The following is a 12,659-nucleotide window of genomic DNA, read 5'->3' on the forward strand; positions in this document are numbered from 1 at the left end:
CCCCCGCCGCCCATTGGCTGCGAGAGGCCGGTGCCGACCGCACTCGCGGGGCCGGTGGCGGTTCAGGCGCCGGAGCTGGCCGATCGGCGTTGGCCGCGGACATGACGCCCGAGGACCCAGAGGAAACCCAGCCGCTTCTGGGGCCGCCTGGCGGCAGGTGAGCCCCGGGGAACCCGGGCCCGGACGCGGCCTCGCCCTCCCGCCCCTCCGCGTCCGCTCAGCTCACCCTCGGTCCTGTCACCGCAGCGCGCCCCGCGGCCGCCGCGTCTTCCTCGCCGCCTTCGCCGCTGCCCTGGGCCCACTCAGCTTCGGCTTCGCGCTCGGCTACAGCTCCCCGGCCATCCCGAGTCTGCAGCGCGCCGCGCCCCCGGCCCCGCACCTGGACGACGCTGCCGCCTCCTGGTTCGGGGTGAGGCCCCGGACTCGCCCCTCCAGCCCTGGGACCCCGCGCCCTCCTCTCGGGACAGGCATCGGGCCCCTCCGCCACCGCCTTTCCCCAGGAGACGGGCATCGGGCCTTTCGGGACGGGCATCGAGTTCTTTGGTCCCCCACTCTTCCCCTCGGGACAAGCGCCGGACCCCTCAGTCCCCCACCCCTCCCCTCGGGACGGGCGCTGGGCCCCGGCTCATTTGCCTGGAGTCGCCCCCTTCCCTCTGAGCCCGCGGGGCGTGGACGGGGGGAGGGATGGGCTGCGGCTTCGGCGCCCCCTCCTCAGCCTCCGCCCGCCCCCAGGCCATCGTGACCCTAGGTGCTGCGGCAGGGGGAGTGCTGGGCGGCTGGCTGGTGGACCGCGCCGGGCGCAAGCTGAGCCTCCTGCTGTGCTCCGTGCCCTTCGTGGCCGGCTTTGCCGTCATCACCGCGGCCCAAGACGTGTGGATGCTGCTGGGGGGCCGCCTCCTCACCGGCCTGGCCTGCGGTGTTGCCTCCCTAGTGGCCCCGGTGAGTGTCCCGTCTCGCGAGTGTCCTGTCTCGCGCGGCCTGAGACAGAGGAGGAGTGGACAAACCGCTCCTCAGTCCTAGGGGCGCGGCTTCCCCTGGTGGGACCTTATAGGTGCCAGGCTTGAAGTCCCTGCGTTATCTCGCGGTCCCTCCCGTCCACCCTGGGAAGGATCCTGCTGTTCTCTCCATTTTACACTGAGGTCATGACATGCAGTCTCGGAAAGGTGAAGTCCTTTGCCCAGGCAAGGTCCACAGCTAGTCAGAGGGGAAGCAGTTGCTGGAACCCAGGATTATCCCACTTAGCCGTGCCCATCTTTTGCTCTGCAGACCTGCAGATGATCCATAGGAGCCCACTCCCAACATTATGGTTTTCATCCCTGGCTTCGGGTCAATGACTGCAATTAGCAGGAAGTTCCTGTCCTGGTTTCTCCTGGGGCAAAGGCTGCTGGCCTGTGTTCCCCTTTCCTTGTCACAGGCCAGCCCCTCCTTCCCCATCTTCCCCCTTTCCCCCTCCTGACCCAGGCTGCCCACTTGGGAGCCCCGAACATCTGGGTCAAATCCTGGTTCTGCCACTGACCTGAGCAGAGTGTCTGCCTGGGCCTCAGTTTCCTTCCCTGGAAAACAGGGATTATGGCATTAGTCCCTGAGGTAGTGGTCAGGATTCAGTGGGACTTTGGGTAGACAGCCCCTGGCATGGCTTATGGAGGACTGGACCCTGACAGCTTGGTGACCCATGAACTGCCCCCAGCCATGGGCGTGGACAGTATCTCACCCAAGTGAGGTTGAAAGCAGCCACTCAGGGCCCTCCCTGGGTGCTCATTTCACCAGCATTTGCTAACTGGCAGCAGCAGCTGGACCAGAAGAGGGTGGGGAAGAAGCTGGACCTTTTATGTCTGTGGTTTTTTTAACTGGGCAGAAACACACCTGTGTTAGGGCTTAAGCTATGGAATAACCTTAGATGCATGGGTGAGGGCCTGGTGGCCTGTGGGCTCAGGAGGGAGCAGTGCCTAGTGACTGAGGCAGAGAGTTCGTGCTTCTGGTCTAAGGCCACCACTCAAAGCGTGGGCCCTGGGCTAGGATCCTGGGTGGGCACACATGGAGCTGGTTAGCAAGGTGGAATCTTTTGCCCGCCTAGACCTACTGCATCGGAATCTACGTTTTACCTAGGGTGTCTGTGCCCATTAAATGAAGGCCTGAGAAGCTCTGTGCCCACTGCCTCGCCATCACATGCAGCCCTCTCTGTTGCCTTTAATCCCCTTTAAACGCCTGCCACAGACCTTTCAGTGGTGAGGACCTGGGGATGGCTCTGCTCACCTGGGCAGGTTCCACTAAGGGGCCTCGGGACCTGCCATAACCCCCCGCAAGGACTTTCCTCAGCTCTGAATGGTTGAGACCTTTCTGTTTTAAGAACGCTTGGAGCCTGAGTAAAGCCTCATCGTTTTTTTTTGTTTTTTGTTTTTAATTTTTAAAATTTTTAAATTTTTTTAAAATTTTTATTTATTTGTTTATTTTTAAGACGGAGTTTCGTTCTTTTTGCCCAGGCTGGAGTGCAATGGTGAGATCTTGGCTCACCACAACCTCCACCTCCCAGGTTCAAGTGACTCTCCTCCTTCAGCCTCCTGAGTAGCTGGGATTACAGATGCATGCCACCAGGCCCAGCTAATTTTGTATTTTTAGTAGAGATGGGGTTTTTCCCTGTTGGTCAGGCCAGTCTCGATCTCCTGACCTCTGATGATCTGCCCGCCTCGGCCTCCCAAAGTGCTGGGATTGCAGGAGTGAGCCACTGTGCCCAGCCCTAAATCCTCGTCTTGTTGCTGGCAGGTCTACATCTCTGAAATCGCCTACCCAGCAGTCCGGGGCTTGCTCGGCTCTTGTGTGCAGCTGATGGTCGTCGTCGGCATCCTCCTGGCCTACCTGGCAGGTATAGTTGTCATTATCTCTTGCTTCCTGTTTGTGGTCATGTGGCCATTTTATAGATGTGTAAACAGAGGTTCAGAGAGGTCAAGGGACTTGTCTGAGGTCACACAGCCAGTGCCCAACATGCCAGGCTCCAGATCACCTTCCTGGGACCTTGGGATAGGTGAGTCTTTTTTTTTTTTTTTTTTTTTTTTGAGACAGAGTCTGGCTCTGTCACCCAGGCTGGAGTGCAGTGGCGGCTCACTGCAACCTCCATCTCCTGGGTTCAAGCGATTCTCCTGTCTCAGCTTCCCAAGTAGGTGGGATTACAGGTGCGTGCCACCAGGCCCAGCTAATTTTTTGTATTTTTAGTAGAAACGGAGTTTCACTGTGTTAGCCAGGATGGTCTTGATCTCCTGACCTCGTGATCCGCCCACCTCAGCTTCCCAAAGTTCTGGGATTTCAGGTGTGAGCCACCGCGCCCGGCCAATAGGTGTGTCTTATGACTGAGTTCCAAGGAGAGCTGGAGAAGGTGATATCCTCATCTTTCCTGAAGCTCCCTCTAGGGGTGTGGGAAGGGCTGACTGGTTAGGTCAGTACCTTACTGTGCAGTGACAAACCAGAGGGCTCCAGAAGTGGGGGGTCCCTGTAAGAATCTTCAGCCCAGGCATCTGAAGGGCTGAGCGAGTCCCCCTGAGAATGTCAGTGCTGGATTCACCATGTCGGCGAGTTGCAACGTGAAGGAGGCCAGGTCCTGGCGACCCCGAGGGGCAAAGCTGGGCCAGCATGAAGAAGCTTCAGGAGGCAGGTGTGTTCTCATTAGAAAGAGGCCAGGCAGGCCGGGCGCGGTGGCTCAAGCCTGTAATCCCAGCACTTTGGGAGGCCGAGACGGGCGGATCACGAGGTCAGGAGATCGAGACCATCCTGGCTAACACGGTGAAACCCCGTCTCTACTAAAAAATACAAAAAACTAGCCGGGTGAGGTGGCAGGCGCCTGTAGTCCCAGCTACTCGGGAGGCTGAGGCAGGAGAATGGTGTAAACCCGGGAGGCGGAGCTTGCAGTGAGCTGAGATCCGGCCACTGCACTCCAGCCTGGGTGACAGAGCGAGACTCCGTCTCAAAAAAAAAAAAAAAGAAAAAGAGGCCAGGCTTTAGAGGCCAGACCCTGTGGCTCATGCCTGTAATCCCAGCACTTTGGGGGGCCAAGGCGGGCAGATCACTTGAGGTCAGGAGTTCGAGATCCGCCTGGCTAACACGGTGAAACCCTGTCTCTACTAAAAAATACAAAAATTAGCCGGGCGTGGTGGTGGGCACCTGTAATCCCAGCTACCTGGGGGGCTGAAGCACAGGAATTGCTTGAACCTGGGAGGCTGAGGTTTCAGTGAGCTGAGATCATGTCACTGCACTCCAGTGTGGGCGACACAGTGAGACTCTGTCTCAAAAAAAAAAAAAAAATGAGGGCAGGCTTCAAATCTGACCATCCTGGGTTTGGGGATAGCCTCTCCTACGTGCTGCATGACCTTGGCCAAGTCACACCACCTCTGGAAGCCTCAGTTTCTCTGTCTTGAAATGGGCATAACCTCACCTAGTCCAGTACCTGTCCATTAAATTAAGTGACACATGAAAAGTGCCTAACAGTGGGTTCCAAATGAGGACTGTCAAGGAAGGACTTAAGAACCATGGGCTGGCCGGGCACGGTGGCTCAAGCCTGTAATCCCAGCACTTTGGGAGGCCGAGACGGGTGGATCACGAGGTCAGGAGATCGAGACCATCCTGGCTAACACGGTGAAACCCCGTCTCTACTAAAAAATACAAAAATCTAGCCGGGCAAGGTGGCGGGCGCCTGTAGTCCCAGCTACCCGGGAGGCTGAGGCAGGAGAATGGCGTAAACCCGGGAGGCGGAGCTTGCAGTGAGCTGAGATCCGGCCACTGCACTCCAGCCTAGCCTGGGCGACAGAGCAAGACTCCGTCTCAAAAAAAAAAAAAAAAAAAAAAAAAAAAGGAACCATGGGCATCATCGGGGTAGGAGGCCTCGGACGCCTGACGGGCTATGGCCTGGCCCAGGGCACAAGCCCTCTGGATCTTCGGGGCGGATGATACACAGGTCTTTGGTCTTTCATTTTTACCCACTTAACTACCCTAATTCAGAATCCTGCCAGCGATCTGGCTACCTTGAGAGACCTGAGCAAACCAAAGTCTCCACTGTGCGCAGGCCTTGACATTCATCATTTTGGGGACAGGTACTAGGTGTCCACCCACCCGTGGCACTATCTTCAGCTCATCTGAATATGTGCTTGTTGCTTCTCCGACCTTTCCCGATCAGTTTCTGTGAGTTTTGATCCACTGGGGTGGGTGAACTCGTTAACTCCACAAAGTGACATGGTGGTGACACGTTCCTTCACACTGGGGCAATCATGTTCCAACAACTAGACTTCACAGAATGATTGTCTGCACCCCCAGCACAGAAGAAAAATAGGGACATCATGACTATCTTAAAGGTATTTTTCCACCAGGAACCAGGGATAGGTAAGCCTTGGGCTTCGGAAAAATTAATAATTAGAGCAACAATGCCCTAGACTCATTTATTCCAAGGCCCCTTTGTAAGAGAACCTTTTAACCTTTATATAAAGCTAGGCAATTCTGCACTTGTGCTGTTCTTCATACATCAAGACAGCAAAACCCTCTCACCTCTCTACTTTCACGTATACTTTGAATAAATAATGCATTCAAATGATTCAACACTCAAGTGCCAGCGTGGGGAATGTCCAGTGAAAAGCTTACTCCACCTCTGTCCCTTTCCTGTCTGCGGGAGCCCCCATTGCCTGTTTCTTGGTAGCCTTCAGAGAGTCTGTTCATACGAGGGATATGCATATTTATCCTCCCTCCCCCACCTCTTCTACAAATGGTGCCACATCATACCACGTGGACATGCAGCAAACACCTCATCCTTTGTTCTGTGGCTACATAAATGTTTCGCCGAACAGATGTAGCCTAGTAATGTCCGCGTTGTCATACCCACCATCGCTTCTACAGCTGGTGTGGTTGGCCCATGCCATGTGCCTTCATGAACAGCTGTGATAATGGCAATGTCAGTAGGAAACTCGAGGGCAGATGTGCAGAGGCAGCAAGGCCCCATCTCTGAAGCTGAGTCTTTGAGGCTGGCAAGGCCCAGGCTGGCTCACCCTGGCTCTGACACCAGCCTCCCCCCAACAACCTCCCGCAGGCTGGGTGCTGGAGTGGCGCTGGCTGGCTGTGCTGGGCTGCGCGCCCCCCTCCCTCATGCTGCTGCTCATGTGCGTCATGCCCGACACCCCGCGCTTCCTGCTGACTCAGCACAGGCGCCAGGAGGCCATGGCCGCCCTGCGGTTCCTGTGGGGCTCCGAGCAGGGCTGGGAAGACCCCCCCATTGGGGCCGAGCAGGTGAGAGGATGGGAGGCAGAGCTGACAGGAGTGGGACAGCAGTCACGGGAGGGTAGCACAGCCTGTTCCCAAGGCCACACTTTGGGGGGACAGGGAGGTGCCTGTCCACCCTCCACCCTCAGCGAAGACAGTCCCAGTGCTTCCTGTCTTAGAGCACGCCAAGACAGCTGGAACCCCACGGAGCTGGGCCCTAGCCTCCGAAGTCACCAGCAAAGGCCGAGCTTTGACCCTTTCTGTCTCAGGAACAGAATGGCCAGGCCTGGTGGGGGATACAGAGGCAGAGCTGAGGACTTGGATTTAACAAGGGAGTTGTAGGGCAGGGTAGAGGGTTAAGAGTCTGGGTTCTAGAGTCACCCAGGCATGGGTTTGAAGCTCCCACGCTGCCCCTCACCTAAGCCTTAGCTCCTCCCCTGTGACATGGGAGTCAGCACATGCCTCACAGTGGTGGGTGGGGCTCAGTGGGGGGAAGGAAGGAAGGGCTTAGTGAGGAGGGCGGGGTCAGTGGGGAGGGAAGGTCAGTGGGGAGGGCCGTAGGAGGTGCTCAGCTAGGGCCACGTCCAGACCTGAGGGAGGTGCTGGACGTGTTGGTCATGGCAGGGATGAGGACAGCCCAGCTTGCTCTTTGCCCAGATTACCTCTTTGTGGCTCCCCCCACCTATCAGGAAGTGCCCTGGGCAGGTGAGGGTCATCTCACCTGACACATGGGGAGGCTGGGACTTGTCTGCACACCTGAGGACAGAGGGGGCACTGGGATGAGGAGCCGACACACTCCCCAAGTCTTAGGACAGTGGAGCCACAGAGGGGGGCCCCTTGCGGGAGGGGAGAGAGAAATCCTGATGGCCAGTCTCCGTCAGAGCAGAGCTTTCACCCGGCCTTGCTGCGGCAGCCCGGCATCTACAAGCCCTTCATCATCGGCGTCTCCCTGATGGCCTTCCAGCAGCTGTCGGGGGTCAACGCTGTCATGTTCTATGCAGAGACTATCTTTGAAGAGGCCAAGTTCAAGGTAAAGGGGCCCCTGCCTGGCCTGCCTCGTCCAGCCCCCACAGAGATGGAGCTTCCTCCCCGAGCCCAGGGCCCAGCCACCCAGCACAGGCCTGGAGAGGGAGGGACCCAGCTCTCGGCTGACTGGCCTGACCTGCCTGGGCTCCATCTCCCCCAGGACAGCAGCCTGGCCTCGGTCGTCGTGGGTGTCATCCAGGTGCTGTTCACAGCTGTGGCGGCTCTCATCATGGACAGAGCAGGGCGGAGGCTGCTCCTGGTCTCGTCAGGTGAGGGCTCACCCCTGAGCAGCCTCCCCGCCATGGGCTGGAGGGCCTTTGCCCAGGCCACCACACTGCAGGAGGAGGACAGGGAGCATTTGTGATGACAAACGTCGTGGACTAATGCGGCCATGATTTGACGGCAGCTCATCACCAAGCGCTCACTGGAGGCCTGTCCATGCTAGTGGTACTCCCACACCACGCCTTTGACCTCTGGTGAACCCACCAGAAGGCACCGTCACAGCCCCAGCTTATGATGGGAACACTGAGGGCCAGGAAGGTGAAGTGACTCAGGAGCTTGTGGGTCGTTTTGGACAAGTGACTTTACCTCTCTGAGCCTCAGTCTCCCCCTCTGGGAAATGGGGGTAACGGTAGCGCCTCCCTCAGCGCTATTGTGAGGAGTGGGAGGTGATCCACGTGAGACCTTCAGCAAGAGCTGCGGCCCACGGACATGGGTACCCAGCAGCTGCTGCAAAGACAACCGTCGGGGCTGAGGGTCACCCGCTGCTGCTGCTGCGCCGGTACCTCCCGTTTCCTCGGCCCAGAGGGTCTGCTCCAGGAACTTCTTGCAGATCGCTGAGGTCCAAGGCGGGGTGGCTGCCACCCAGTCAGGGCTCCTGGAGCCAAGGTCCCAGAACACCAGGCTGGCCGCTCTCTGGGAGCCGAGCCCGCCCCTCTCAGAGGCATCCAGGCCATGCTGCTGCCCCCTGGGCCATTCCCCGGGCGCCCCACCCACCGCCACCCTCCCGCCTGCAGGTGTGGCCATGGTGTTCAGCACGAGTGCCTTCGGCACCTACTTCAAGCTGACGCAGGGTGGGCCCGGCAACTCCTCGCACATGGCCCTGTCGGCGCCTGTCTCCGCAGAGCCTGTTGATGCCAGCGTGGGGCTGGCCTGGCTGGCCGTGGGCAGCATGTGCCTCTTCATCGCCGGTAAGGGGGCCCGTGGGAGGCGATCCCCCGGCTCTGCTCTGGCGGCTCCCAGCAGGTGGGGTCTTCCCCAGCCTCACCTCTAGTCTCACAGATCCCCAGCTCTGCATTTATAGCTCTGACCACATGCAGATGCTGAACTAGGCTCCTCTGCTTTCCTTTCACTGAATCCCCTGAGCAGCCCTTGAGCAGGCCCCGTTGTGACCCTATCTCAGAGGCCTTGGCAGGAAAGAGCATGGAGCTGGCGGGACCACACTGGGATCCAGGACCCCTCAGCCCCACAGGCCGGGAAGCTGGGTCTCCTGGCTCTGCGGTGAGCCTAGGAGCCCAGCCCTGCCGGCCCTGATGCCTGTCTTGCCTGTCTCGCTCCCACAGGCTTTGCGGTGGGCTGGGGGCCCATCCCCTGGCTGCTCATGTCAGAGATCTTCCCTCTGCATGTCAAGGGTGTGGCGACAGGCATCTGTGTCCTCACCAACTGGCTCATGGCCTTTCTCGTGACCAAGGAGTTCAGCAGCCTCATGGTGAGTGTGGGCTCCCCCGGCACCCCATTTGTGCAGTCAGCCGAGCAGCACTTTCTAAAACCACTTGTACTGCTCAGAAGACCCAGGGTCGTGGCCCTTACAGGCAGCCTGAGCCCTATCATGCCTGGGCCACTGGCTATCTTGGGCAAGGAGAAGTGGAGGCAGATGGGCTGGGCCAGATGGGGAATCCAGGCTGTGACCCCTCAGGAGTCCTCCGCCTGTCTTGGCAGTCAGACAACACAGCTGGCCTCTCCCCTTCGTGAACGTCAGGAACGTGGGCCTTGAGCCTAAGGTCTATGTGGGAAGAGTTGACAGGACTGGGCTGCAGCTCCACCCTGGCTACTTCCTTGCTGTGTGACCTTGGGTATGACGCTTACCTTCTCTGAGCCTGCTTCCTTAGCTGAAACTGGAGGAGAGCAACAGCAGCTTGCTGTTAAGGCTGATGGGAGCATTAACTCAGTTCATCCTGCTGCTGCCTTCTCACGGATGGACTGGCACAGGCGTGGACCCTGTCCCAGGGCTTCCCAGTCAACAGAGAGACAGTTCTCGGGCAGATGATCTGGTCATTTGTTCAGTCATTTGTGCCCTCCAGGTCTCCTGGCATGTTCAGGCCCGTTCAAGGCGCCAGGGAGAGCAATGAACAAGATGGACACGGTCCCCTTTATGACGAGGGCGGGAAAGGCTGTGGCAGTGGTGTGAGAATGAACCCCGGTGGGGTGGGTTAGGATGTGGTAGGGCGGGTCAGTGAGGGGCCAGCCTGGAGTCTGCACAGAGCCTGGGACCCACTTAGGCGGGGCTGCCCAGGGAGCACGTTGTGGGGCCGGGCCGATGCCTGGGGGTGGAGATTACTTGCTGCAGCTGGGAGGGGATGGGCAGCAAAGGAAGGAGGAAAAGCAGCCAAGAAGGAGGTGACAAAGGACCTAACAGTCCTGTTAGGAGAGATAATGTCCAAGAGGCCAAGAGAAGGCCTTCAAGGAGGGAGAGATCACCAGGTCCCAGAGGACCAGGAGCTGAGAAGCACCTTTTTAGTTCTGCCATGTGGGAGGTCACAGCGGTGGGGGGTGGCGGGGATGGGCTCTGACTGAAGGGGATGGCTCACTCCTGCCTCCATGCCAGTAGCCCCAAGAGTCCCCATGTGCTCCTGGGGCCATGCTCGCTCTGCCCTGTCTCACCCATTTCCACCACACTATGAAAGAACCGCCTGGGGGCCTCACCGTGGGGCCAAAGCTGAGGGTGGAGGGTGGGTCTGTGGACCCTGGAGCCGGAGCCCAGCTGTCACTGGATAGCAGGTCTCTGGCCTTGAGGCAGTCACTTCATTGCTGTGAGCCTCAGTTTCCCCAGCCATACAACCCCAGTATCTTGGACAGTGCTCGGCCCAAGCCATCAGACTGGATGCCAGACCGTCCTCCATGTCCCAGAGCTGGGTGGAGACAAAATGGCTGTGGCCTTGGGCAGGGCAGGCTGGGGTCAGGGGACCGGACCCCCTGGTGGCGGAGCTGCCTCAGTGATTGCGTGGGGCCTCCTGATCTCTCCCCACGTCCACCCATGGCCTTTCATCTCTCTGCAGGAGGTCCTCAGGCCCTACGGAGCCTTCTGGCTTGCCTCCGCTTTCTGCATCTTCAGTGTCCTTTTCACCTTGTTCTGTGTCCCTGAAACCAAAGGAAAGACTCTGGAACAAATCACAGCCCATTTTGAGGGGCGATGACAGCCACTCACTAGGGGATGGAGCAAGCCTGTGACTCCGAGCTGGGCCCAAGCCCAGAGCCCCCGCCTGCCCCAGGGGAGCCAGAATCCAGGAGCACAGCCCCTCTGGAGCCTCGGTCTGCAGGGTCCTTCCTTTCTGGCATGCTCCCTCCAGCCCACGACCCGGGGCTAGGAGGCTCACCCGCCTCCTGCTCCAGCTCCGGCTGCTGCTCTGCGGACGCGGGCACACCTTAGAGCTTTGCAGACCTGCAGTCAGCCCTCCATGCGCAACACTAAAGCAGTGCAAGGGGAGCTGGGCCTCTGGGATCTTTGTCTTCAGGCTAGAGGTGCTTTTGGAGGTTGGGTGCTGGGCACCCGGTCGCTCCTCTCACGCGGCTGCCTTATCGGGAAGGAACCTTGTTTGCCAAATAAAGATTGACACAGAAAATCAGGTCAGTGTCTCTGGGCTTTGTGCAAAGCTCAGTTTGAAGAGGGTTTATTCCCATCACTTCCAGGACTAGATGCTGCCCAGGACACCCTGTGGCTTTACTTGCTCATGGTCAGCCAAGCTTACCCTTGGCACTGAGAAGTCATTTCTGGCTCCTTCCTTGGGCTCAGTTCCCTGGGTCATCAGCCATCAAATCTTGTTGAGTTTAAAAAAATAGAAAAAAAAAAAAAAAAACCCACAAAACCTTTTGTTCTGTTGACTCTAATAGAGCCAGAAGTCTTTTACAATTTTGTTATTAATTAGCTAATATGTGTTCATTGTAGGGAAATTAAAAAACAGATTTCATGTCATTTTTATAGCTGTTCACCAGCTGCTCGGCACTGTCCTAGGCACTTTACAAATACTCATTTATTTGGATAAACAACAATTTACTTGGATAAACAAATAAAACTATTTACAGCCACCCCTTTCCAGAGATAACATCTCTGTTGAGATTTTGTTCTGCCAGGCACGGTGGCTCACACCTGTAATCCCAGTGCTTTGGGAGGCTGAGGCGGGAGGATCTCTTGAGCCCAGGAATTTGAGGCTGCACCACTGTACTCCAGCCTGGGAGACAGAACGAGACCCCAACCCCCCACCAAAAAAAAAAAAAAGATTTCAGTTCTATCTTGAAAGATCTCACTTCCAACACTCATGCTGTCTAGCAACGCTAAGCAGAGGGGACCATTCTTCCCATCTCACGGCTGCTTTGTCCAATTCCCAGACCTGCAGCCCCAGCGCCTGCCCACCTTGGCATCTCCCATTAAGTCACACAATGAGGGCAGAGAGCAGGGGCCGTTTTCGAGGACACTCGAAGTACAGCATGGACCAGGCAGAGCAAGGCGCCGGATCAGATCAGTTCCAGAAGATACACAGCAGCTACTCTGATTTCAGTGAAATGTGTGGAACCATGCCCAGGACTCTGGACAACTCTCAGCTGTAGCAAATCCAGTTTCCCCACAGGCCTTCCAGAAGCAGAGTCCTGTGTCTGTGCAGGGGCATTTCCCATGGCCATGGCCGCACCTCGGCATCCGCAGCGCCAGTGCTTGCGTGGCAGTCCACTGATTGGGTGAGAACCATATTGCTTTTTGCATCTCAGTGAAGTCACAGTAGCAATTTGTCAAGCACTTTTTTTTTCCAGACTGGTATAAAATTGTATGTGCTTTTGTAAACCATTTAACAACACAAGTAAAATACAAAGGGCAACCGGGCACGGTGGCTCACACCTGTAATCCCAACACTTTGGGAGGCCGGGGCGGGTGGAGTCAGCCTGACTAACACGGTGAAACCCTCGTCTCTACTAAAAATACAAAATTAGCTGGGTGTGGTGGTGCACACCTGTAATCCCAGCTACTCAGGAGGCAGGAGAATCGCTGAGGCTAAGGTGGGAGAATCCCTGGAACCCAGGAGGCGGAGGTAGCAGTGAGCCAAGATCGTGCCACTGCACTCCAGCCTGGGGGACAGAACGAGACAGTCTCAAAAATACATCCATACATACGTACATACATACATACATACATACATACG

The 12,659-nt window shown here is 57.4% G+C and overlaps 1 protein-coding gene and 1 long non-coding RNA gene across 11 annotated transcripts in view; one reads left to right on the forward strand and one right to left on the reverse strand.

The window, feature by feature from the left end:
* Positions 1–11,096, forward strand: LOC105463944 (solute carrier family 2 member 8). 3 transcript variants are annotated; one of them, XM_011711420.3, is made up of 10 exons: positions 1–157; positions 247–409; positions 733–939; positions 2,761–2,860; positions 6,059–6,255; positions 7,115–7,258; positions 7,415–7,523; positions 8,271–8,444; positions 8,817–8,962; positions 9,193–9,697. In XM_011711420.3, the coding sequence occupies exons 1-10, from the start codon at positions 102–104 to the stop codon at positions 9,223–9,225; spliced, it is 1,329 nt and encodes a 442-aa protein (XP_011709722.2). In that variant the 5' UTR covers positions 1–101; the 3' UTR covers positions 9,226–9,697. The 3 variants fall into 3 exon arrangements, with proteins under 3 accessions (XP_011709722.2, XP_011709723.2, XP_011709721.2); XM_011711419.3 differs by lacking the exon at positions 9,193–9,697 and adding an exon at positions 10,530–11,096 and having other exon boundaries at positions 2–157; XM_011711421.2 differs by lacking the exons at positions 8,817–8,962; positions 9,193–9,697 and adding an exon at positions 10,530–11,096.
* The window catches only part of LOC105463943 (uncharacterized), a 30,779-nt gene continuing 23,523 nt past the window's right edge, over positions 5,404–12,659 (reverse strand). For 6 of the 8 annotated variants that reach the window (XR_011613007.1, XR_011613008.1, XR_011613005.1 and 3 more), the window contains 2 exons: positions 11,220–12,193; positions 5,404–11,061 (listed from right to left, as the gene is read on the reverse strand). This is a non-coding gene — a long non-coding RNA (uncharacterized lncRNA). The remainder of the gene's footprint in view (positions 11,062–11,219; positions 12,194–12,659) is intronic. The other 2 variants (XR_011613006.1, XR_011613002.1) reach the window with 1 other exon arrangement.

Source organism: Macaca nemestrina, chromosome 14 (assembly GCF_043159975.1).
Source record: "Macaca nemestrina isolate mMacNem1 chromosome 14, mMacNem.hap1, whole genome shotgun sequence".
Lineage (NCBI taxonomy): Eukaryota > Metazoa > Chordata > Mammalia > Primates > Cercopithecidae > Macaca > Macaca nemestrina.

Coding starts and splice junctions, on each gene's coding strand:
- LOC105463944 (XM_011711419.3), top strand. CDS start 102: ATGACGCCCGAGGACCCAGAGGAAACCCAGCCGCTTCTGGGGCCGCCT. Junction 158..246: donor CTGGGGCCGCCTGGCGGCAG/GTGAGCCCCGGG, acceptor CTGTCACCGCAG/CGCGCCCCGCGGCCGCCGCG. Junction 8,963..10,529: donor AGGAGTTCAGCAGCCTCATG/GTGAGTGTGGGC, acceptor ATCTCTCTGCAG/GAGGTCCTCAGGCCCTACGG.